At 42.1% G+C, this 25687-nt stretch overlaps 1 protein-coding gene across 1 annotated transcript in view; it reads left to right on the top strand.

Annotated features, from left to right (window-relative positions):
- The window catches only part of lrpprc (leucine-rich pentatricopeptide repeat containing), a 61071-nt gene that overhangs the window by 6548 nt on the left and 28836 nt on the right, over positions 1-25687 (top strand). The window contains exons 12-24 of the mRNA XM_039621629.1: positions 5918-6036; positions 6169-6259; positions 7274-7343; positions 9287-9314; positions 9741-9798; positions 10786-10892; positions 12150-12227; positions 12424-12495; positions 12721-12834; positions 12957-13087; positions 13410-13495; positions 18316-18523; positions 23322-23446. Coding sequence (XP_039477563.1) covers positions 5918-6036; positions 6169-6259; positions 7274-7343; positions 9287-9314; positions 9741-9798; positions 10786-10892; positions 12150-12227; positions 12424-12495; positions 12721-12834; positions 12957-13087; positions 13410-13495; positions 18316-18523; positions 23322-23446 — 1287 coding nt within the window. The remainder of the gene's footprint in view (positions 1-5917; positions 6037-6168; positions 6260-7273; positions 7344-9286; positions 9315-9740; positions 9799-10785; positions 10893-12149; positions 12228-12423; positions 12496-12720; positions 12835-12956; positions 13088-13409; positions 13496-18315; positions 18524-23321; positions 23447-25687) is intronic.

Here is a 25687-nt window from a genome sequence, read left to right as displayed (position 1 = left end):
ATCCTTGCATGAGAGAGTCGGAGCAGGCGAAGACGAGACAAACGCACACAGAAACACCTACTCACAAATCCACGCGGGTCCCTCTAGAGAGTTCTTGGAATAGATAGCAAATTTTAGAAGATGTACACACTTTGCATTTGTTCCGGGTCCTAAAGATATGTTGACTTTCAGGAAGTGCAGAGACAAATGAACGTTGTATTTTTAGCTCATCTGGCTGAAGGACCGATGAGCTTATGCCATGGCAAAGCTTCTGTCCGCACATCACAAGAATGGCTACTTTTCCTTCAGCATTGCTCGTAATTTAATCAAACTTGCACACATTGGTAACCTAATGGGTCTTTTGGCATTTTACAGGAAATAACTGGTGAATTGAGCAAGAAGAGCTACTACGTCATTAACGTTTTGGTTTTTATCGGGTTTCAGAACTCTAAACACTTTCAGACCTGTTGTTGTGCTTCCAAGTAATGATTTGCTTTTCTAGCTATCCTGTGAATGCTTAAGTATTTGACATAATCTTTGCGATGTCCTTCTAGCAGTGTTGCAAAAAAAGGCATGCATATAAAAGCTAACACTATATCAACTGCGCCTTAGCAGTCTGTATGAATGGTTGGACTTCTGCATCTCCCTCCTGCTCATACAGACCCACATAGATGGATGCACAGACCTCTCGGATGCATCGAGGGGTCAGAGGTCATTTTGCTTCAGTCGTTTCCTCCAATCATTTGTCCAACTCAACTTGTTTTTCAGTCCAGATGTTTTTCCGATTCCTTCCAGTACTCCTTTTCCACTGAAGTGTTATGCTGATGCCATGTGGGGGCATGGGGCTAAATTTAGATTATGAGAGCAATCTTTGCTTTATTTCTTTCCAGGATAATAATCAAATGGGGACATTTTTTTTTCTCCTGAGCAAAAAAAGCAGTAGCAGTAGCTGGTTGTATGAAATTAACACATAAATGGAGCCATTACATCAATTCATGTCATTTATTTCTGCAAAATATTCTGGACAATAATGAGCAGGGTAGGTAACGGAAAATAATGAGCGAGCAAGATGAAACTGAACACAAAGTATATTTCATAGCATATTATTTGGTACTCTTGGACAACAATGAGCTAATGCGTGATATTACACAGAAAATGTGACGGCTGCCAGAATATTTACAAGAGCAGCTATTCTTTAAAAAGCTGTTTCTTTCATGTCAGAACAAGCTTGACAAATAATTCCATTTTTAACTTTTAAACTTTACTCCCCTGGAGCTTTTGACAGGTACTATTTGTGTTGAATCTGAAATGTGGCTCAGCCCCTTTTTTTGTTTTCACTGGACACGTTACTTTTGCTGGACTCTTGTCTGACACTTGGTGGAAAACTTTTTTGGGGTTTTGCCTCTTAATATAGTTTAATGGCTCAGCGGATGCATTTTATGGGAATATTTCTGTCCCCAATTTATGTCTCGTTTGAAGGAAAATAATTAGTTTCTTTCTCTTGTCTTTGTCGGCTATGAGCTTGTGGGGGAAATCGTCTCACTGACAGATAGCTGGCATCTGGCGACTTGTCAAAATTCATAACTCATTAGTGAATGTGCTCTGTCAAATGTGTTCAGCAGCCGCTCAGTTTTTAAGTGCTTTATTTATGCTGAACCCTGGGTCTCTCTTTGGGGTTTTTTAGAGCGATTAATAAATGATGTATTTTTCAACTGTCAGCCAATTGACAGCATTTGAACTGGCAGGGAGTAGAAACTGGTTACGCCGGTGTGGCGACGCTGCAGATTGGCTTCTCCGTGTGGTCGAGACAGATTGGCAGTTTGAATGGTGAGATGTCTCGGCGGCTGGCTTGACAGCATGAACAAGTGGACTAGACAGGAGTTTAAACATGCACAACCACACACACAGACACTTACTCCAGCTTAAATTCTCTGACCGCACAGTGTCGAAGCCACACAGACACATCGGACAGCATCCATTTAGGTATCACAGAAGGAGAAAGGAGGAAGAACGGAAGGAAGGAAAACGGAGAAACTTCACTCTCACTCACACACTCGCTTGTTTGTGATGGTGTTAGCCTCAACGCTCATGAATGATGCAACTTCTCTTTTCTTTGCCCCCTTTCTCTCTCTTGCTGGTCTCTCTCACACACTCATTGGTTGTTGGAGGTGTGTGTGTGTGTGTGTGTGTGTGTGTGTGTGTGTGTGTGTGTGTGTGTGTGTGTGTGTGTGTGTGTGTGTGTGTGTGTGTGTGTGTGTGTGTGTGTGTGGGCTGAAAGTTGGAAGTGGAGAGGGCGGGCTTTCGAAGACCAGTGCAGGTGATGTGACTGATGCAGAGTGACTTGATTTCATGTAAATGTAAGGGCTCTGAGGGAATTCACTTTGGATTACGCGCCCCACTGTGCACAGCCTATGAAATATTAAGCGCCGTGTCACTTTTTGTCCACAGGTGTCACTAGCAGGCAGAGAGGCCGGAGCTGTGGAATTGAAGGCGGGCAGTGGCGGGGGATGGGGGAGAAATACGGAAAGAAGGAGGGGGGGAAATTTCCCTGTACATTTTGATTAGGTGTGGATTTGGCGGGTTTGGAAAAAGCATATGTTTGGCCATATATGCCACCTGCCGGCAGCTAGTCGATGCTTGTCAGTCCTCAAAATGCAAAGCGCTCTTATCACATCTGACATGGAGGAGCAAGAAAAGGGAGAGGGAGGGGAAACTGTAGAGGAAGGTGCTGTTTCTGGCCTTGTTTGTTTGAGAGTCGGGGCGATGAGGTAAAGGCTCCCTTCTCTGCTTTTGAGAACTTAAGTCTGATTTAAAATGTTGCATGAGAGCCAAGTATCATCTTGATTAAAAGAAAGAAAAGGAAGGGTGAAATTGCAGCTCTTGATGTCTCACAAAATAGACATTTTCCTATGTTTTTAAACATAACCTGCCTTTGCCTTGCAGCAACAATGTCTACCTTTAGAGAGTCATGGACATGGAGAGACAGATGGTGTTAGGGGGGGAGAAAGCAGAGGGGGAAGTGACAGGTACTCATGTCCAAGGACAAGAGGAGATGACAGCGACCAGTTCACTCCACTCCTCTCCTCCTCTCTCTTCTCCATCCTCACTTCTCGTCTGTGACAGTTAACCTGAAGACATGAATCTGATGATGATATCTTGTGACCACTGCCATGCTTAACTCACTACTTTGATACTTCTTGCCTGGATGGTGTGTCAGTCTTAATGCTGACCAACCTAGAGAGGTCTCCGCTCTTCTCAGTTGTCCTCTGTGCCAAATCCATCTTTAAATTGTTCAGACAGGGAGGAAGGAAGAAAGAGGCTTTCACATTATTATGTATTCTGGAATGAAAAGACAAAAGAGAGAGTGGTATAAATGACACTATATAATATCAGGCATTATTTAGCGTTGTAGCTTAACTGTTTTACTAATTTATTCTTAGTTAACAGTTTTGACAGATGAGACAAAGGCACCGGTTCTGTATTTACTATATTGACATTACTTAGCAAAAGTCACCCCTCGTTTCTTTACATTTTGCTAGGGATATAGTAAAACGTGCAAATACATGGAAGGCAAAAACAATTCTAAGAAGCTTGAAAGTCAATTTTTTTTATAGATAGTATTGGATTGTGGATCAAAATCTGATGATATCCATCAATTTTGGCAAGATCTCCAACACCAACGCCAAAATTCAGCCCCAAACCATCACAGAGCCTTCATCTTGGGTTATTGATATACCTACTGATGATGATGATTTGAACCTCCCATTGCATTGTCTTCCATTTCCATTCCCACTTTCCTCAGTTTTATTTTTAAGGACACACTGCACACCTTGTCTAGTTCTTGGCTAACAGCTCTTTGGGAATCACATTATTGGTGCAAAATAAAAATTCCTTAAGATACAGTTTTAAAATTGGTTCTTTACCAAGTTATTGGTTCATCCCTATTGTTTCAACACTAGTTCATCCCTTGAATTAGGTGTCATTTTATGGATGAGTGATTCTTAGTTCAGTTCAAAGTGGCTTTACAGTGAAAAGGAGTGAGAAAACAGCCAATGTTCAAACAAAAAGTTTTCAAAGATTTTCAGAGAGCTTGGAGAACTATTTCTTAAGACCACTTTAAAAATTCTAAGCAAGTCTGGCTCCCTGGAAGTAAAATATAAAGAAATTGAGACTTTTGCACAGTATTGCATGCATAACCCCCTTTTAAAAAAAATAAATAGATAAATTTTTAATAACTAGTATTATTCATAGGCTTGCTTCTTAGTTAACTCAATTCAAGCCTTTAAATAAAACCGAAGAAGAAACAACCTGAAGTTCAGAAGAGTTAAAGCTTTTGGTTAGAGTTGATTGTGGGGATGAAAGCACACAAAAACCTGCTTGACTGACCAAAGAAAAGTGCTGACGATCATGAAAGCTCATGCATGGAAGCTGAAAAACGTGAGAGAACCTGTCCATTTATATACTTCCAGCTATCCATTCACTTGTTTTCAGCTCCTCTTGCTCTCTGTGAAATTGATTATAGATTATTCAGGAGGATAGAAGGTGCTCCCTGTTTTCTTTCATAAAAAAAGAGTTGGATGAAAGCGATTAGGGGGTAAGAATGGAGGGATGGGCAGCAGAGTGGATGGATCCTCCATTGAGAAGAAAGGAGAAGATCGTCTGTTTACTTTAACTTGAAAGTAGATAGATGGATAGTGAGAGGGGAAGATGAATGAGTGAAATGGAGGGCGGAGAAGGGTGGATGGATGGAGTGGTTCAGGTAGCCCTACCTGGGATAATGCACCCCAGCGGCAGGTTTTAATGGCATATAAAAGCCCAGGACTCATCTTTTATTCAGCTGAAAAGAGGCTGCCAGGTGAACACATACGTCCCATTAGGATGCAGAAACACAGATATGTGTGTGTGTGTTTGTTTTAGTACCTGAGTGCAGCTTAAATACACACAGCATCTTAAGGTATGTCAACTCAAGGAAGCACTTTAGGATAGTTTTCAGAAGTCCGCTTGGGAGCCAGGTGTATAAGCACTTGATGTGCTTATGCATAGCATGTATAGTACCATAGATGGATTATTTCTGTCCTTGTACCAAATTGTAACACTTAATAAGAGCAAACATGCACACACAGACGTGTATATGTGCTCATTTAGTCCCATTTCCTTTGTGGGCATGCTCCCAGAAATATGCAAAGTGCTCCAAAGCTGCTTGCATATGTGCACACACAAACACAAAGATGCTTGAAGGCATGTTGAGCATGCGAATGGCTGTTACATATGCATGTGACTCTTTTTGGCCTCTTTCCCTGCAGCAGGACCTCCAGTTTCTGCTGGAGAACAGGGTGAGAGTGCAAGAGTCCACTTCAGGGCAACTGCATGTTTATGCACATGCACTCACTCGTCTGAGGTAGATCGTGAAAGAGCCATTTGCACTTTGTTGATGAAAGAAGAGTGGATTTAATAGTTTTTCGTCAGACCTGTGCACAAATATGAGAAAAGGAAAGCATGTATAAAAGTTCTTAATTTCACCCTTTCAATCACATTAACGTCAAGGCCTTTCATATTCTACAATGCATTTGTCATTAGAATCTGAATGATGGACAAGCTGGTTTAAAAAAAATTAAGATTATCATTTATAACTCAATTTGTGTGTTTGAGACTTTTCTCTGATTTTTAAACTAAATATATTCTGATTTTAGGGGTGCCTGTTTGACGGTAGCATCCTAGATTCTAAGAATGAGTGATTTTCAAACAATATTTAACTGAGTACCTTCAGAATTCAAAGGAACCTCTGATAGAAGCATTGATCTATTTTTGTCTTTTTTCTCTTTTTATTCTGTTGTTTCATAAAAAAAACTCTTAGTTGCTTCTTTCACTACACAACATAAATGCATCCATATGGGGGAATAAAGGGAGATTTTTCTTACTTATTACTTGTGTGTTGTAGGTGTTGTAGAGGTGATGAAAGGCATGCAGGATCTCGATGTCTCCCCTGATGTCGAGACTTTATCCAACTACATCCTCCCTGTGTTCCCCAGCATTGATGCAGCTCGACAAGCCCTCAAGGTAATCCATAAATCTGTGTGAGGCTTTTTGTTTTGTTTTGTTTTGTTTTTTTCATGTGAACAGTTTTCATTTAAAATGTTTATCCTGATTTAAAGATGTCTTGGATTTTTTTTTTTTTTTTTTGGTCTTCAGGATGCAGGCATCTCTACGGAGTCGGAGGGCTTTTTATGCTCAGAGATGCGCTTTGTGGCTCTGACCGACCTGGCCAAACTCTACACTCTGCGTAAGTACACACTCTCTTATTCAGGCTAAAGAATCTCTGCAGCATTTTTGCACTTTGCCTGCAGGCTAATTGGCCCAGCATTAACACACACACACACACACATTTGCCCACTTGCTTCTCTGTGCTCATCAGGCCTTTTAAGAGATTAGTTTGTGTGAATATGTAAGAAGCGAGAATGAGAGGCGCCTCAACTGGCAGAGGAATGGGATAGAGATGGCCGCTAAATAATGGATGACTCTTCCTGTTTTCTCTTTCTTCTGTTTTTAGTCTCTAGCATCCACCACTCATTTTCACAGGCAGCAGTTGGTTTCCTTCATTTGTACTCCCCAGTGAATTTATTTCCTTTATTCCTTTTTTTGACCTCACGTGAAGAAAGTTTTACGGATTCTTTAACCCTCACATATCTTCCTAAAAATGGTGCTGGGTCTTTTCTGCTGCCAGAGTTATGTATTGCCTTTTTGTGTGCGAAAAAATTGTCTTGGCAGAATAGTTACAAACCTTTCTGGGGTCAAAAACCAATTTTGACCCACCCCTAGAATGTGGAAGCAGAAACCAAGACCATGTCTGCATGCTTAAATGCATTGAGTTACTGCCATGTGATTGGCATAGTGGTGTTTCTTCCAGATAATAATGGCAGGTGAACGTAGAAGTCTTCATACAGGTAATGTGTCATCAGTGTTACAACTCGGCACTGCCTTTTACGCAGCGTTTGGGACTGTAGCTACTGGCTCATTACTGGAATAGCATTACTTCTAATCACATTCCCTGTTTGCAGGGTTTTATGCAGACTGGTGAGGGTGGAATAACTATCACATTACAGCTTTGAATTTAAGCTTTCTCCTGAACTTTGCTGAAAATGTGCTGAAGGCCTTGCATGTTAGATTATTGATTAGTTGAATTGCAAGGCCACCAAAAATGTATTCCCAATCTTAAACTTCATTGCAGGATTCCAGAAGGTGAATCGGTTTGTCGCTTTCTTTCCTGTAATCATGATTTGTCTTCTCTAATTTTCAGTGTCGGATCCTTCCTTCCCTTCCCTGGACCTCGGTGTTTTCCGCAGCAGCCTCATTCTGGGCTTCAAAAAGTGAGTCATTAGCCTGCCATCCTTTCATGTGTTCACATATTCCCCATCACTTTATATTCCATATTTCTCCATATTTTGGCCCCAAACTCCTCACTGGTGTTTGAGGGAGGCCTGTAGCTCTGTGGAGGTCACTGCAGCATATGCTATGAATATGACATGTGCAGCTGATCACACCATCTACAGTGTCTGTGCTTCAGCAGCTCCGGGGAAAAACACTACCACACACACGTGCATGCACACACATGCACACACACAAAAGATATACATGGATGCCTCATGCATATGGAGCTTGCCATCCCTTAGCTCTTGCCTCAAAGCACCGTGGGAGATATGTAAATTAGCAGATGCCCAACACTGTCGCTCATACCCACACCCCCATACTGGTCTCTGGTCGTCTCACCCTTAAACACACACACACACAGACTTAGCCTCAGGACCCGGGTCTGACCCACAGGCTTTCTTGAAGGGATGTTTATGAATATTTACAGTTTAGCACTACACACCCACACAAAAACACTCCAGCCCCTGAGTGAGGCTGGAGGTGAGTCAAAGAGAAAAGTGCTGACTTGTCTGCTGGGACGAAAGTTATTTCTTCCACTAAGCCAGGATACGCTCAGTTGAGCTTAAATTTGAGTTTTTTAATTCAGCCGGTAGTTTCTTTGTTGTAGTGCATGCTAACTAACAAAAGGGAAAAAGTTATGCTGATTAAAACTAAACGATGCCATAGTTTGAGCTTGGCAGTTAGTTTTTACTTTAAGGACTAGAATTAGAGCAAAATGCCTTTTTTTTTTTTTTTTTTTTTTAAAGGTAAAAATGTATTCAGAAGCTTTATAATAAAAATGTAGTAAAAAAAAAAAAAAGATTTTTCGACAAACTTTAAATCGATATGTGTCTTTTCCATCTTAACTCGCAGTATCCCCTTTTGTTTTTATTTTATCTCCAGAGCTTTTTCATTTGCTTTTCTCTCGTTGCACACACACACACGTACACACACACACTCTCACCGTTCTGATAGTTAGGTTGGCTGACAGGGTCATAATTGGGCTTGTCACTTGGGAACCGTGTGTGTCTGTGCGTGCATGTGTGTTTGCGAACGCCGCGTCATCGCTGTGTAAGACCTGCTCCTGTCAAAGACAAGGTCAGGGGATAATTTAATCATTAAAGACCTCTTCTTCCCTCCTCTCATCACCCACTTTCTCCTCCTTTCCGCCAACTAGCTGACAACGCCAGAAATGTCACACATTGTCATCATTTAGCCTGTGTGCATGTGTGTGACTTTGTGTTTCACCGTGTCTTTTGTGGTTTTTCCAGGCTTTTATTCTGCCGTCTCTCCTCTCGTGTACAGCGAGGTTGAGAATGTCAAATTACAAAATCTGTCGCTCTTTCTGGGTGTATTGTGCCACACTGTCAATTCAGAAGCTACGGGAACATGACACTGTCTGTGTTACGATTACTTGATATCAAATGTCATATCACGTGTGTTGTTAGAATAAATCTTACGTCATTTATTGAGTAAGTCCTTAATGCAAAACATCTCGCTCAAGGATGTATTATTGTAGTTCATGAAGAACTGGATTTTTCTCATTTTGGGGGGAAAATGTAGCAAAATGTACAGAATTTGTGTTTTTCTTTAAAGGTATGTATTTTTGCTGCTTTAAATATTATATAGTGTTTTTACCTAATACTTTTTTTAGTGTGGTATTAAAGGGAGGCTGTTAAACACTAGTAGCTTAATACAGTTATATATTAACACAAAGATATTTGGAGAAAATAAGCTGGTGACGCATTTTAGGTAGTAGAGATGTTCTTTTATATTTAAAGTATAGCCTATGCTTGCGTATGACCAAACTGTACAGCAACTCTAAGAAGTTGGAGTCTTGTTGACCTGCCAGTGTTTCGTGCTGACTGGGTACTCATGTCTTGTCCTCTACTGCCCCCTGCAGGTCTACTGATGTGGAGAGCATGGTGAAGGTAAGAGGTCAACATGCCCATGCGGGCTGTAAAGAGTGATATAGAAGTACAACAGAGAGGTTTAGAAGGAGTTTATCAGCTGCTATGTTAGGACATACAAGTGCAAATAAAAAGAAGCATTTTTTTAAACTTGACACAAGTTTATTGAGACATGAGATAAATTTTTATCTGCCTCTGACTGGCTTTTTCCTTGTAAGTTGAGTTGCATTTAGGAGGATTGTAAAATAAGGGTTTGATATTTAATTTGATTTTCTGACAGAAAGTCAGTCAGATTCAGTAAAATCTACATTGTTAAAACATAGTTTTGTAAAGCATTAGTTCTGAACTCCTTTAGATGCCTGTCCTTATTTGGTTATGCTATGCACCTTCTTCCACTTGCTGCATATGACGTACTGTAATTTCTATATGTGATCAATGTGTTTCCAGATTACTGAGGTCTTATACAAAGATGAACGCTTCTCCAAAGGAAACTCTCCACCTGCTGGTAAGGAAACATTTACATGTCCCATTCCTACCAAAAATTCAGGATGCTGATATCTTGTACACAAGGACACACCTGGAACGTGTTCGTGTGCGAGGTGTGTGTTTGTGCAGGTGAGAAGGAGAGAGAAGTGAGAGTATGGCTGTACATGTAACTCATATTGGTATTCAGCGTCGCAGACTGTATGCTCTGTCACTTTCTAACTATAATTCAGATGACAAAAAAATGCTGTGCATGTGTTTACGTTCAGTCTCAGTAGCAGTGGACTGCTGCCCGGCCCACTTCTCATCATCTTGTGTGCGTTTATGTCCAGGAGTGTGTGTGTGTGTGTGTTGCTGTGTGGATGAAAGACCTGCCCTCTCCATCGGAGGAAAGGGAGCCTAGCTGCTGACACAGCGCTGAGTAGTTAAAGTGGGTATGTGTGACTGTTAGGCAGCGTCTTTGCGCTGTCAGTGTGTGTGCAGAGTGTTAATGTCGCTCTGCGTGTGTGTGTGTGTGTGTGTGTGTGTGTGTGTGTGTGTGTGTGTGTGTGTGTGTGTGTGTGTGTGTGTGTGTGTGTGTGTGTGTGTGTGTGTGTGTGTGTGTGTGTGTGTGTGTGTGTGTGTGTGTGTGTGTGTGTGTGTGTGTGTGTGTGTCACAGAATGTCCAAAGTGCTGAAACTGGTGTGTGTGCCGGTGGGAGCGATGGAGACCGTTATCCATGTCACATCCAGTTACACGACATCTGCAAGTGTGTGTGTGTGTGTGTGTGTGTGTGTACACGCTGCAGTAAGAGGAATCTGTCACTGCCAGCCGTCGTACATTCACTCAAACTCCAGCCCAAAAGCAGCTTCTGTCAGCAGAAAAGAAACACAATCACACACTCTGCAGAGGTTACAGAAATATAGTATAAATGCACAAATGGCTGCAGTGACTGACACGGTGGCAAATGAAATTTATTCCCAAGACAACTGCTCACTGTGCATGTGTATATGCGTGTGTGTTTGTGCAGAAGCTACAGCCTACTTCCTGTATAATCTGATCGACAGCATGTCAGAAGGGCAGGTGCGGGCGCAAGAAGACAAACTGCGAAAATTCTTCAGTCAGCTGCAGTCTAAGGTACACACACCGATTAAGTTGATTGGGGGGGGAGAAATGCACACACCCCACACATTCATGTACTAATATCTCTATATCCAGTACATTCATAACCTTCCCACTTTAAAGGAGCTTGTACTGTCTGATCTGAGATGATGCGGTGTGTAATCGGACTCGGATTATTTACAGTATACACACTCATCCTGTGCTCCATTTTTGAAGAGTGAAGGTTTGAGTTACGAGGTCCAGACATGTTGAAGAAGATTAAATCATGTTTTACATCAAGGATTTAGGGGGGAAAAAGGAAGAAACAAAAACTCTCTTCACTGGCTTTGTTTGGAATTTAAAGTTAAAAAAAAAAAAGTTAATCCTTAAGTTGACATTTTTTTTGATACCAGTGTTGGCACTGCTGTTTCTCACCTTCATCTGCAGAAATCATTTTCATATAAAGCAATACTTCATATGCTTTAGAGCAAACATGAATATATATCACAATATTTATTAATTTGTCATTTTCCTTTAAATTCTAATCAGCATAAACAATCACAAAATGGAAAGTATCCTAATCAATTTCTCAAAGTCCAGACTCGCGTTTTGTGAGAGTGTGTATATATTTTTGTTTGTTTCTATTTTATTATTTTGGCTTTTGAGGTCTTTCATTTTTATCCAGAATTACATTATTTTATTCACCTTCAGGGTTTTTGACTATTGTATATTATATATTTTAGGATTTTGTTTTTCTATATGTGTCCAGCCATTATTTATTTGTTGTTAATGTTTTTTTGTCTTGTATGTATTTAAAGTTGTCCTGTTGTACTATATTTTTATTGTCTTCATCTCATTATTGGCTCATCAGTCATCTGTGGAGGGTGTTAACCCACATAACATAAAACACACAAAAGCTCAAACTCTTATCTGCAAAGTGGAATCCAGTGAATAGTTGCATATTCATTTTTGACTAATGAGTCAATAGCGTCAACTCTAATTTGCATGCAGGTCATCTCTCAGGTATTAATAACCAAAAAAAGGATGTCACTGAAAGATTTTTGCCATTTTGTTGTTAATTAGTCGTTAATGTCCCTTCATTGAAATTGCATCATTTCCAGTAGCACCTGAATACAGCGTTATGCTCAGCAAACGATTTTAAGCATAAGCTCTTGATGGATTATTTTTAATTTAGTTGTGGCTGAGAGATTTTCAGCTGACTTTGTAACAGAAATCGACAGGTTACGCTCGAGTTTCTTGCTGATGTTTGTTCTCCTGCTGATTTCTACACAGAATATAATGATTTCAGTAAACCTCTACCGAGGGATAAAGAACCTTCTGGATTCCTGCCACGTTCCTGAGCTTGTCAAGGTATTGAGCTTGACCTTCAGTCTTTTATTTTTAAATATACCTACTGTTACTTTGGACATTTTATTATATAGTTTTCAGGTAATTTAGAGTCAGTTTTTCCACTATGTTTTCTGCACTGTTACTCTAAGTGTTTATTATACTGCAGTAGAAATTGGATGCCAAGTGTTGACGCTGTGTGTGCATGTGTGTGTGTCAGGATGTGATGACTTTGGTAGACCCCAAAGAGAAAGTCTCCAATGGCCCTGTGTCAGCTACTCCTCGTGCCACTGTAAGTAGGACATTGTGAAGGGCGCATACAAAATGTTCAAGTTTCACAATTATCCTCATAACTTTCTTTGATGTGCCATTTTGTAAAGACTTCCCCGCACCCCAAGTAAGAGCGCAGCTCTCCTGTGGAGATGAATGTCCATGTGTCTATTTGTACAAGCTCCTGTACCCGTGAGGTTGGACAGTGGTCATGTACATGTGTTTAACACCTTTCTGTCTCCTTTAGGGAATTGAGGGCAAGGTGTTGGCACTTGAGAATAAATTGGCTGAACTGAAAGCGGAGAACAAACCATTAGGACTTGTTCTCAAACAGGTCATCCAGGCTCTGAGTGCTGAGGAGGTAAAATTTCTTTTGGTCTCATAAGGCTCTTTTTCTTTTGTTTTCTTTTTTGAAGTTAGTTGCTTTGTTTTTGTGTTTTGTTTTGGGTTATTTTTTTCCTGAGAGCGTTGTTGTCTGATCAGAACCTGCAGCGTGCCCTCGAGCTGAAGCAGCAGCACGAAGAGGAGATGACAGCCGGCGGCTACGCCATCCTCATCAACCTGTGCTGTCGCCAAAACAATGTGGAGGAAGCGCTGAACCTGAAGAGAGAATTGTGAGTGGAGCATAATGCGCGCACACAAACAAATTTTCCACACACACACAGACACACACGGCTGCGCTGTGGCCAGTAGCAGGCCATTAAAGTTTAACTTGAGTGGTATTAGGGGAGACATTAATGCAGGGTCCAGCTGCTTAGTTGACTGGCTAAAACACAGGAAACTCTCCCCTCTGCCTCCCCCGTTTCCTTCTCTTCACTCACCACCTGCTTCCAGCATCAGCCTGAACACTGAGAACGTACAATAGATGAGTTGCATTACTGTAAGTGGAATACATTAATCAAGTCTGTCTGTTGCCATCTCTGTCTCTGCTTTTAGGAGTCGTAAGGACTCATCAGTAGCACTGGATGCCAACAAATACCTTGCACTGGTCAAGGTCCTCTCTGTAAATGGCAGAATGGAGGGTAAGTTACCCTAGAACTACAAATAATGTATTTTTTTCCTTCTTTGTACTATTAGTTTGACAAATTATTTGATCAGTAAATTTCTTAAGTTAAATCCTTCTTTTTCTTGAGTGATGAATCGTTCTTTGTTTTGTTTATTTTAATTTTGCTTGATGAGGACATTCTTATAAAGTCGAGCCTGCTCCAGTAGCCTTTCCTCTTTAAATAAAAGTAATACATACAATTGACTGCTGCTTTTTCTTTGTCAGTATATCTGGCTTGAACTTAAAAACCGATGCGCTTGTTTGTACGTGTCACCAGCTCTGTCACAATCTGTCTTTTCCCCTCCCTCAAACCACATTAGCTGGCTATTTCCAGAATGCTACGGTGGGTTTCCTTCAGCCCATCGAAGACCCAATTACCATCAGTTTTGCCGCTCTGCTTTTTGCACCCAATGACAGGAAAAATGTTTCCCTTGTCTCTCCTCGCCGTTCCTCTCCTCCCCTTTTGCTATCTCTCTGTCTTCGTTGGCGTCTCTCTATCTGACCCTCTCTCCCCTGCTCTGTCGCAAAGCGTGTCATTCTCTTATCCCCTCCAGCACACACACACACACACACACACACACACACACACACACACACGCGCGCGCACATCCGTGTCAGTGAGAAACGAGAGAGGGGAAAATTACAGGACTGTGTGTATTTTTGCAGAATTATTGAAATCCGCCTTGATGCTAATGGCAGATCATGTCCACCAAAGTGCTTGAACATTTCTCACACACACACATACACACAGCGACACGCAAATTTGCATGTGAATTCAAGCAAAAGGCATTTGGTGGCACGGCGGTTGGTGTATCCATCTGTGTATGTGTGTTGGGGTGTGTATAGGCAGCGCTAACGCATTTGCCATTAGTCAGAGTGTGCATATGGAGGGGACGCTTGTCAGCCACATTAGCACACATGGCTAACCTTGATTTTAGCCTGTCCCCACCCAGACGCTGGTCCGCCTGGCTCCCAGCACACGCCAGGACCAGATGAAGATCATGTCTCCTGGCATCCTTCTTTATTTCTCACTGTCTCTAATGGCTTTTTTGTTTTTTGCTCTTGGCTCTCTCATTCCACCTCACAGGCGAACTTTGTTTTTACAATACGTCATCCTTCTCACTTTATTCTTTTTACTTTCCTTCCCCTGTTGCTCTTAGGTAATTCTTCATAATTCATTCCTCTTCTAATAGCTGACTGATCTTCCTATGCTGGTCACTCCTCATATTAACTTTCACATGTCCATAAATCTTCCTGATCTTGCATCTCTTTGGCTTTTTTTTCTAGCATGTTGAGGTCCAAAAACAACATTGTAGGTTCATCTGTTGAGATTTAGGCAAAGATTCTCCAGTCAACATGAGCAGGTGGAAAACTGCTGAACATTAACATGTTTATTATTGTTATTATGTTTTGAGTACTGTAATAGTCCACATTTAGTGTCTATTTCAAACAAATTATATAAAATTCAGTGTTTATTGGCTAATACAAGTATATGCTGTTATAAACACTTTTGTTAACAAGATCTACTCCAGATATCTTACTTCCTCCAAAATACATGTTTATGGTATTTTCTTGAGAATATCAAAATGATGTGCTTTAACTCACTGCAGCTGGATCTAGATGCAGTTCTGGATTAATCAAAGTTAAGCCAATCTTCACCCAATGCATCCATAACCTTTTAAGTAATAGATCCAGCCAATCACACAGGACGATCACAAAGAGTGCACCCAGCATAGCCTCTATCCTCTGAGCATCCTCTCTCTCCATCTTTGCATAGCTCTGTCCTTTTTTTAAATATACCTCTCCTATCACAGCCATCTCTTTGACCTGCCCTTGCTCCGCTTCCTCCACCTGTCCATCCTCCCATTTTGGTAAACAGAACTTGTTCTGGCTTTTGGTGGTCCTGGGTATGTCTTTGGAGCTATGCGTGTTTGGGAAAGAGACATCACTAGCAGTCATGTCATGGAACATTAGGTGAACCACTGGGCTGTGTGATGTTTGTTTACCTGGCCTGTCTGCCTCCCCATCTCTTCAAGTGTGTGTGTGTGTGTGCGCGCGCACGTGTGTGTGTGGTCTGGCTCGCTGTGCTGGCCATGATGCTCGGCTGAGCTGATGGATATGCATACTGGCTAAACGAACAGATAAAGGGGGAGATGGAGAGAGGACGCCGTGGGGGAAGTTTGGACGGTGGACGGAGGGATGTTAGCTAGTGTTGATCCATTTGGGCAGATCAACTCCAAGCCATTGGTCTCAGTGATTAGTGGGTCTGTCAGTTAGTGATGGAGAAAGGGAGGGTGGGAGGCATGGAGATGGATAGTCGGAGTGAAGCACAAGTTTCACTGGAAGTGATAAATAGTACAGACTTGACAACGACTCAAGTCATTAGAGATATTGTTTAATGTTGATACCACCATTTGTAATCAACTCTGTGGAAAACAGTTCTTTAGGGGAAAAGGTGTTCTGTTTTTGGGAGGTTTTCTTTGTTTTTCTTGTGGAATAACCTTGCTCAGTTCATCTATTCATGAAGTGATGTCCGCTTCATTTTTGTCATTCTGTTTATTGACATTTGAGTGCATTGACACTAGTAGTGCAGAGATCACTTAAGTCTAAATTAAATGTCAGCATCTAAACTGTTATCATAAGCATGTTAAGAGCCACCAGTGTAGCTTTATTATCATGTATGGTGGTTAAGTCGAATGAAGAAATATTTTTACTATGACAAAATTGGCATATTTTAAGTTTTCCCACAAAGGTGACTTACAGCAACATTATTAAACTAAACACATTTAATTATAAAACATTTCTGTCACACATTCTTCCATGAAGCTCACTTCCCTGATTTGTGGTGCTTGTGTTCTTTGTTGAAAGAAGTTAGAAGAAATGAATATTGCATTAGATCTTTTTGCTTCCGCTTACATTACATACATTTATACACTCGTTTTTACCCGAGTGGTGAGCAATGAATTTTCACCAAGGGGACTGTCGTAGAAAACCGCTCCAATAAGCTGATCTCAATTCTGCTCATAAATTTTATCTCTTCATAAGCTTATTAGTGCAGCCCACCACAACAGTCCCGATTTCTCATGTGGCCCCTTGGGGAAATTAAATGCCCACCCCTGCTTTAAACCAATTCCACCACTAATTTTACTTATCAGGGTCATGATTTAGTTGCTGCTTAAGGTAATGCTTATGAAATAAATTAGCTTGAAATGAAAAGACTTGAGGGTAATTTAAAAGTTGCAATGAAGAAAGCGGCTAAAAGGTGGGGGTCGGGGGCACTTGGAGGGCAGATCGTCTAAATCCTCTTGCTTTGTCTTCAGTTGCACAGATATGATATGGGGAATTGCAATGTGTTGAGTATCGCAGAATTTGTAAAACGTGGGAATATATTTGTACTTGGAAACTATGTTGATGGTATCAATTGCTGATGCCTTGATAATTAAGAACAGAAACCGAGTAGTGACAGAAACCCGATAAGTTGAAAGACTGCCCTTATCTTCATCAGGCCCACATTCAATTAACCAAACTTATCCCTTTTGAAAAGCTTAACCCTCCTTTTATTCTCTCCCCCTGTTTAGCGGTGTCTCCTCCACTGCTAGTCACCCCGTCTCCCTCTTCTCCCTCTATTTTTTTCCCCCTGTCCCATTAAATCTGTGACAGCCATGGGTTCCCATCGCCATAACAACTGGCATAGGGAGGTGGAGGGCTGGAGAGACAGACTGAAATTAGGATGCCAAAGCACTCACCAGTGGCCCCGTATCTCAGCCCACAAGGGTGTGTGTTCCCAGTAGAGTGACACTCTTGTTTGAGGGGTTTTGTTGTATTAACAGCTGTGTAGGTGTGGATATCATTATTCCCATGTATTCACTTTATTTGCTTTCATGCATCTGTGTACTAAAATCTTCACCAGTGAAAAGAGTGAGGATCTTTGTTGTGTGAATTGTAAGACAGGATCCAACATTACCCTGCATTTGGAGGCTTAATGGTGATTATTCAAATATATTCTGTCTGTGCATCTCTCCATCTCCCTCCTCCTTCTTGGTCATGCTGTATAGATTAGTATCTGTGGTGGAGAGCGGCTGTATCGCTGTCAGCCCATTAGCAGCTGTCTAAATAGATGGTAAACGCATCTTAATTGCTTTACCCTGATACACCACATATACACACACAAACCACACTCTCTTTTCACCATTTAGCCCCTAGTGTTGGCCAGATGGACGCGTGGCCCAGTAAAAAGCCCTCCATTACCGGCTGGACTTGACCAAACTGATCCACCCCTCAGCCCGCTTAGCGAGGTCTCACTGGGTCCACGGCGGGCCCTTGTCGCCACATACCTATAATTTAGCCCCCCAAGTGCTTTCCACATGGCCACGGCAAAAAGCTGGCCTCCATTGTAGGGGTCTGGTAATTGTAGTCTCGTTTAGAAAACTGCAAGTAGCAATTAGCACAGAGTTGGCATTATACGGGGTTGGATTTGCATCCCCCGCTGGGTGCAAAATTCTGTTTTAATATGGGTTTGTTTCCCCCACATGGAATTAGCTAAAGGGGCCTTTTATCACATTCACACACCCTACTCTTCTCCCAGCCAATATCTGCCCTCCTCTCGCTTTCTTTCTCCTCTCTGCATCATCTCTCTTTCTCCTTCTCTTTTGTTCTTTGTATGTGTCCATTCTCTGTCCATCTAATCCACTTTCACATTGCTTCTTTTGATGGAGACGTGCATGCTGACACCTCACTGAAGCGTCACACACAGATGTAGCCGCAACTGTTGCTGACGTTTCTTCCTTTCCATTTCAGAGGCAGTGGACATCCTGAAGGAGATGAAAGAGAAGGATGTGGCGATGAACGACACACATGTGACCACCCTGTTTCACATGCTCAATGCTGTAGCGGCCGCAGGCGATATCCCTTCCATCCGCCGACTGCAGGACACGGTCTTTACCCTCGGTCTGGTCAAGCCCACTGCCAATCTCTGCTCCCCCGTGGTTACTGCCTACCTGGTCAGGTAAAAGAAATCCTAAGTGTTACAAAAGTGTCCCAAACTCCCTTAAAGTTAAAACATCTATTTGAGTTGTATGTTCCAGTTTTATGGCTGATGGTCTCCACTTAACCAGCCAACAAGCTCACTTTTGTTTTCAGATTTGAGCCTTTATCTGCCAAAGCCTGTTGCCAGGTGTGTGTATGCATGTGTGTCTCAATGAGTCACTCATCCCTCCCTATGATCATAGCTGAGGTTATATTCTGGGTCAGCGATTCAGATAGAGAGAGGATGTGGAAATTGCTCATTTATGTTAGCCGTGTGTGTTTATGCGTGTCAGAGCCAGGTTTTGTTTGTTTGAGGATGCGCCAGCTGCAACCTCTCCCATGAGCCCCCCCACCCCTGATCCCCTGAAACACCCACTGCTCTCCTCTGAGGTTTAAGTGTGGGTGTGCGGGGAGAGATGGCCATCGATGCTGCTTCTCATAATGCAAGTATGCAAATGAGCATTAGCAAACATTGGCTGCGGGGTCACTGCTATTGCCCCACCCCTCAACTCCATTCGGTTTGTGTGTGTTTTTCAGCGCATGTGCATGTTCTATTTGTCGAAGCAGCTTTTAAGTAGATCAACTCATTAGCATGTTAATTATGTACAGAGCACTAATTGCTGGATTTACCATAGACATGTAATGCGCGGTTAGGGGGCACACACACATACTGTGCATGCTTTCATATGCAGTTTACCTCTAGCGTGCTTACTGCAGCAGAGGTAGACCTCTGCAAAGAAAGCTCTCTTGCGCGCACACACATACACACACTCTCTCACCGGGTGCTCCCTTGTTGCTGTTTGTGTTGCTGTAAGTCTGGTCTCTGGCACAAACAGTTTCCAGGTTCACTCGTTAATAACTGCCTCTGTGAGATTAGCAGGCTAATTTACTACTGGGTCATCAACAGCCGCCAAAACACAAACGCACACAGCAGCTTAGCACAGCCTCGTTCACAAATCAAGTGCCAGTTGTACTTCCTCCAAATGATACTGCAGTGAACACACACTAATAAACAGGAGGGAAAAAGATGGCTGCTGGTATTCTAACATCTGTCATGTGTTTATGATTTGTTAGTAGGACATTTGGGTGCGTTTAGTTGGCTGGTTGTTGAGGGTTGGTCAACTAATCTGGTGTGCAGATAAAATTTTGACAAAGTTGTCCAGTTTGCTGTGCGTAAAGTAGATTGGTGTAATTGTAACAGATGGCTTAACGCTACTTAAAATTGATAGATGAGTAACAACCTAATAATAAAGCTTATTCAGGACACTCTTGTGAATAATCACTATTTTATTAACTTTATTTTACTTTGGCAACTGAGTTATCTTAGTTACATTTTTAAATCCTATTTTAAAACAGCAAATTTCTTAAATTAGTCTTTGTGAAAGTGCAATGGTGGTTCTTGTAGTTCCAGCAGTGGTTCAGTCAAGCTTCAGTACTGCAACACTTGACTTTTGCACGCCGGATGAATCTGTCTCTTTGCCCTCTTCTCTTTTTTATCTTTTATCTTCACTTATTCGTCTCCACCTCTTCATTCCGTCAGTCAGCGGACAAACAGTCGGAAGGAGGAGGAGGAGGAGGGATGAAGGGAAGCGATAAAAGAGGACAAAGCAGGCATCACTCCCGCCTGCACCCATCTCATCGCAGCGTCAGCGCTAATGACTTAATGAACACTTCTCCGCCAGATTAGCCCTTGACAGCCCATCATATGCGCCGCCCCGTTAGCCGTCATGCCTGTCCGCTTTGTATTGTGTCTGCTAACCTGCTACTACGCTAGCTGGCAGCTAGCTCACATTGCCACATCCTCGTGGAAGTGATTAGCGACAGTAAATGCTAATGAGTCCAGCAAAATGAAGAGCTGGCAGGACGTGGATGATAAGACGGCAGCCACGATGATGGAATATGAGGAGGAGGGTAGAGCTGAAAAGAGACGAGTGGCTCAGAGAAAAACGCCTCATTCACTCCCACTCCTTAGGAATAAAAGGAAGAAGGAAATCCCATGTAGAGAAATCGAAGCAGCCGGAGTTGAATAATGGAAGAACGTGAAAAGACTTGCTAAAAGATGCATGTTTATCTCTTAACATGGTTGATACTAAATTAAGCTTATGTTAAAGTTGGTCTAATGAATATTTTTGACATATTTATCCTTTTAAGCCAACTGTTTTCTGATTGGCTGCCCCTCATAAACATAACAGCAGGTGGGTGCTCACAGCCAGGGCAGTGTGCATGAGATGGCCATGTAAGGACGTTGCCTCTGATTGATGTGCAGAATCAGGAAAACAGAATCTGAGCAGAACAGTCTGAATATGGGCTTTGGCTCATAAGGTTTAAGTGCACATACATTTATTTAATTATTTAGTGGCTCCATAATGTAATGATTTACATAGCTGTTTGGTAACCAAAATGTTGCCAGTAGCTGGAGGCACGAGTCTCCCTTGGGGTTGCATCGGTGTGAGCTACCCACCGTGGCTCTTTCCCTGTGACAAGGGAATATAATAAACCCACTGGCAAATGGATAAAGTTAGAAATTATTATTCCCAGTAGTTTTTATATAAAAGCTGAAAATTTGTGAATATTCTGCATTTTAAACTGGCCATTAAATAACAAGTTTGGAACATCAGCTAAATTATCTGTTCAGCCAAAATGGTGATGGGAATGATTCAGATTAACACAACGTTACACGCACAGTTTCACTCATGTGGGGGGTGAACATTACTAGCACAAGTGCCTTTCTTGAATACATGTAGTGGTGTCATGATCAGTTTCATTTGTGTTTCAAGACACAGACACCTCGTTTTCCCTCACGCGAGGACAGTGGCTTGATAACAGGCCTGCTCATCTCCTCCGAACAAAAGGGGGAGGAGGGGTGACGGAAATGGAGAGGGAGGTAAAGAAGGGGGAGTAAGATGAGGCAAAATGAGCTTCCTTGTCTAATCCTTCAGGTTTCTATGGAGCAAAGCGCTCGTTATTTTTTCAGGGCTTAATTGGCTGGAAAGTGGCTGACATGCAAAGTTGGGGACATTAACAGGGCTGTGCGCTGCAGTAAATGGCAATGCAAAGTGACAGTTAAATTGTACCTAGGGGAAATTATCCATCTTTCGACATCTTTAGCTCTTTTTTTTGGGGGGGGGGGGGGGGTAGCAGGCGGAGAGAGGGGAGGAAGGCAGAAGGGGTATAATTGCAACGCCAGGCCCCTTTTCTCTCTCTCTTTCTCTCTCATTAGAAAAGAGGGATTATATGTAGTTATGGAGTTGCTTGATGGAGGGATGAATGAAGTGGACAGATAGTTGAGATGATGAAACAAATGAGGAATAAAATGGCCTTGTGCACCACACCATAATAGTTAAAGTAATTGTATGTATATGATACGTCAACTACAAAGAGCATACTGTACTTTTTTCCCCATCCCTCTCTCATTTTGGGGACTAAACTGCACACCAACACCTCCCCTTCTGGTCTCCTCCCATCTCCACACTCTTTCTCTCATTTTCAAAAATCTCTTAGTCTCTCTTCTGCGTTGTTCACTCAGACTGTTGTGCATTTGAACAGCCTCTTGACTGCCGCTGCTGAATAATGTTGTCCCTCTTCATTTCAATTAGTGGACCTCTTTGCCTTCCAACCCTAATCACTCCATCCCTCCTCCCTCCATCACTCTCTTCTGCTGCTGCTGGCTCACAGAAGCTGAACTCAAGGTCACATCATTTTCGGTCCTTTTTTTCCCTCTAAAGTTGTTGGTCTTTTTGGACATATTTCACATATCTGCTTGTTTAATTGATTAGATGAGAGGGGAAAAAAACACTGCAAAAACTATACCTGTCCATTCTGTCTAACACTGTCTTTTTCTCTGCCCCTTGCCTCACTTGTGGGCACCTTATATGCTTTGACCTCTGTGTGATTGACATGGTAATTACCCAATCAACAGATTGATGGCAGTGCTGTCACAATAGAGGGGATTGATGTGGTCTCTCCCACTCCCCCTTCTCTTAGCTTCTTGCTCTCTTACTTCCTTTACCCATCTCTGCCTCTCTACTTCTCTCATTATCACTCCTTCAGGTGCACTCATCCTCCTTCTGCATGCTCTTTTGTTTGTTGGAAGGCGTGAAAGTAGAAGGTTAGACTGAGGGGGGTGACATGAGATGAAGCTGTGGTGATGATGCTGGTGGGGTGGGGGGGGACTAATTTTGTTGCCATATTTCTGCTAAATTGCTCAGCTGGGGGGTGAGGTCATCGGAGGAGTGTGAGAGATGACAGCATGGAGAAAAAAAAAAGATGGTGTGGAGGAAGAGAGACGGAAGGATAAAAAGAAGAACAGGAAGGTTAGAAGAAAAGGGAAATGAGGAGAAGAGAAAATGAGGGGAAGGTTAAAGGGCGTTGAAGAGGACAAAAGGAAGAGCAAGAGAAGTTTGAAGGCGCGAGAGGAGCAGAGCAGAGAGGGTAAAGATCAGTGGAGTCCTTTTATCTGTTGCATTGCTTCCCCTCTAAAAGCCTGTCCAGAGAGACATTAGCCCCTCACAGATAGGTGTGTGAGAGCGTGCCTGATTGTGTGAGAATGATGTATTGGGGCCAAAAGGCTTCATCGCCCACAGTTGTGCTGTCATGAATTCAAAGGCCTGTATTGTTGGGGTGGGTCATAGTGCTTGAATGGGGGGTCACAGGGTTAACACCCCATGATACGCTCTTCTATTCTCTACTGACACAATCCTGTACATGACTGATTGCACAGACCTGGCATCTAACTCGCTCTCTGCTCTCCCTCTCTCTCTGTTTGTCTGTATCTGCAGTAAGGATGTGTCCGGAGCTCTCGAAGCGGCCCTCGAGTGTCAGAAGCGCTACAACCACCTGCCTCGCATCCACGACATTATTGTTGCTCTGGTGGAGAAAGGAGAGACTGAGTTACTGCAGAAAGGTTACACACTTTGTACATAGTCATCACATCCTGTCCTTCAGCTACCTTTTCCCACATCCAGTAACCCATCTATCATCAGTTTATGTTAAAAAAAAATACTAATGGGCAATTTATTTATTTATTTTTCCTTAATATTGTAAAGTCTATTAGAGAATCTGACAATCCCCTAGAAGGAAGCATTTGTCAAGGACTAATTTTTAACAGGAAGAAACCTCCAACAGAACCATACCCACTATAAAATATGGATGTTGCTATTGTCATATCACCCATAGGTCCTTTTTTAACCTACCAATGGGTGTGACTTGTATTTTGACCAACGATTTGTCGATCAGACGTTGTTAGCCAATGAGCATACCTGAAATAATCCTTCTTTCTGAAACATACTAACTGAAATATACACATTAGACTTTGTTTTATTTCGTTTGACCCAAAATTAGCGACTGAGCTCATAAACTAAACTGGAAAGTGTTTATAGATGTCTGGGAAAACAGCTGCTTTAATGAAAATTTAGGGCACTTCCTGTATTGTTTTTACATTTCAGGCCAGGAAGCTTGATCCAACCTTTACACCACCTGTGGTCTGAACAGGGCTTATGGAAGGGCAGCCATGTGCTATAGCTGGGGTTTAGGCAAGAGGAAAAAAAACATAACTACAGGATCATTCAGGTTGTTTGATTGAGCCCAAATCAAATATTTAGTGGTTCCACATCCTCTAAGGACCAGAAGATTTTAAATTTTCTTTGTTCATATTTATTAGTTATCTAGTCACAACTTTTGACTGATTTTTTTTTTTTTTTTTTTAAAGATGTGACATTAAGGATTGAAAGAAAAGAACGCTTCATTTAGAAATCATAAAAATGCTTTCATAGCATTTATGTTTGGTCATGTAAACAAGAATAGTCCTGGTGGGATTTTAAACATTTTTCATTAACCTACAGATTAGGAGTGACAAAAGACAGTTTAATCTGAACTGTGGACCAGGATTCCCCAGAGTTCAGAAGTTCAGAATAGCTGTGTACTCTGTCACTGCGTCTCACAGCTATAATCCAAATTTTTTTACTCCCACTCCAGCTTAGCGTGATCCATCTTTGTTTCCTCTGATTGACTCCAACCTTTTGTTATTCATTTGGGTCTTTGTGTGTGGGGAGGAGCTATTCCAAAGTGCTCATTCAGTGTTTGCGTTAAACGCACACGTAACAAGTGCCAACAATCCCAAGAGAGCATAAGAGGACCAGAGAGTGAGAAAGGTTCAGACCAGGGTCACGGTGAAGCATGTCAGCCAGTCACATTTAGAACAGTCTCCCTGTATGTCGACAGCGACGCGGTGAAAAGGTCAAGTTCGGTGTGCCGCCGGGGCAAGTGGCTCTGGAGTACGTAAAGGTTGAAACCGTACAGTGGAGCACCTCTCCACTTCCTTCCCTCCCCTCTGTCCCCTTTCATTCCCCCAACATGCCAAAAGGTGACAAACCCTCACAGTTAGTCGCTGCACCCTTAAATCCAAAGTAACTCTGATTAAAGTGCTGAAAGAGACCAGCATGTAAAGCAGTGTCAACTTACGAATAACAAATTACGCCGCCTCTCACTCCATCATATAAAGCGTCAGAGAGGATGACTTGTGACATAAACCTTGAGTCACACTCGCACTCGCTGCATCGTGAGTACCCCTGTGGACCCATGCTGATGCAGTGCGTGGATAGTCTGAAAATTCACCTTAAAAATACACCTTTTAAAATAAAACGGAAGAAAAGCTTCCAGCAGACTGGCCTTCAGCTGTCCAAAACACACTAAAAGCATGACACAGCTTGTCAAAATCTTCACTCACACGTGTGACCTTGGTTTGGTTTCAAGCACCAACAGAAAAATAAAGTATAGGGTTTTCAGAGGGTCTGGCAATTATAGCAACTACTGAGCTATTTTCAGATAAGAAGAGGACAGAAAACATGCTTTTAACCTGGAAGTTTCTACAGGATCCTGCTGGTGTGGTTCAGTCTTGGGAAGATAGGATTTGCACATAGAAAATGCTTCATCATTTAGTCCAGTCAGAAACTCTAAAAACTTGTTCACATTAGAGCCAATCAGTGAAATATTTCCAGCTTTAAATGAGTGCAAATGAAGGGAGTAGGATTATTCTTTTTTTTTCTGTTTGCTGAATATGCAAATTCATTTGGGTTACTGAAAATTTGCAGGGTGTGTGTTTGTTTGTGTGTGTGGTACCTGTTCTGAAGCTGCTGGATGGAGATAG

The sequence above is a fragment of the Oreochromis aureus genome, linkage group 13 (assembly GCF_013358895.1).
Source record: "Oreochromis aureus strain Israel breed Guangdong linkage group 13, ZZ_aureus, whole genome shotgun sequence".
Classification (NCBI taxonomy): Eukaryota; Metazoa; Chordata; class Actinopteri; order Cichliformes; family Cichlidae; genus Oreochromis; species Oreochromis aureus.
This window is presented reverse-complemented; position numbering and strand designations above follow the sequence as displayed.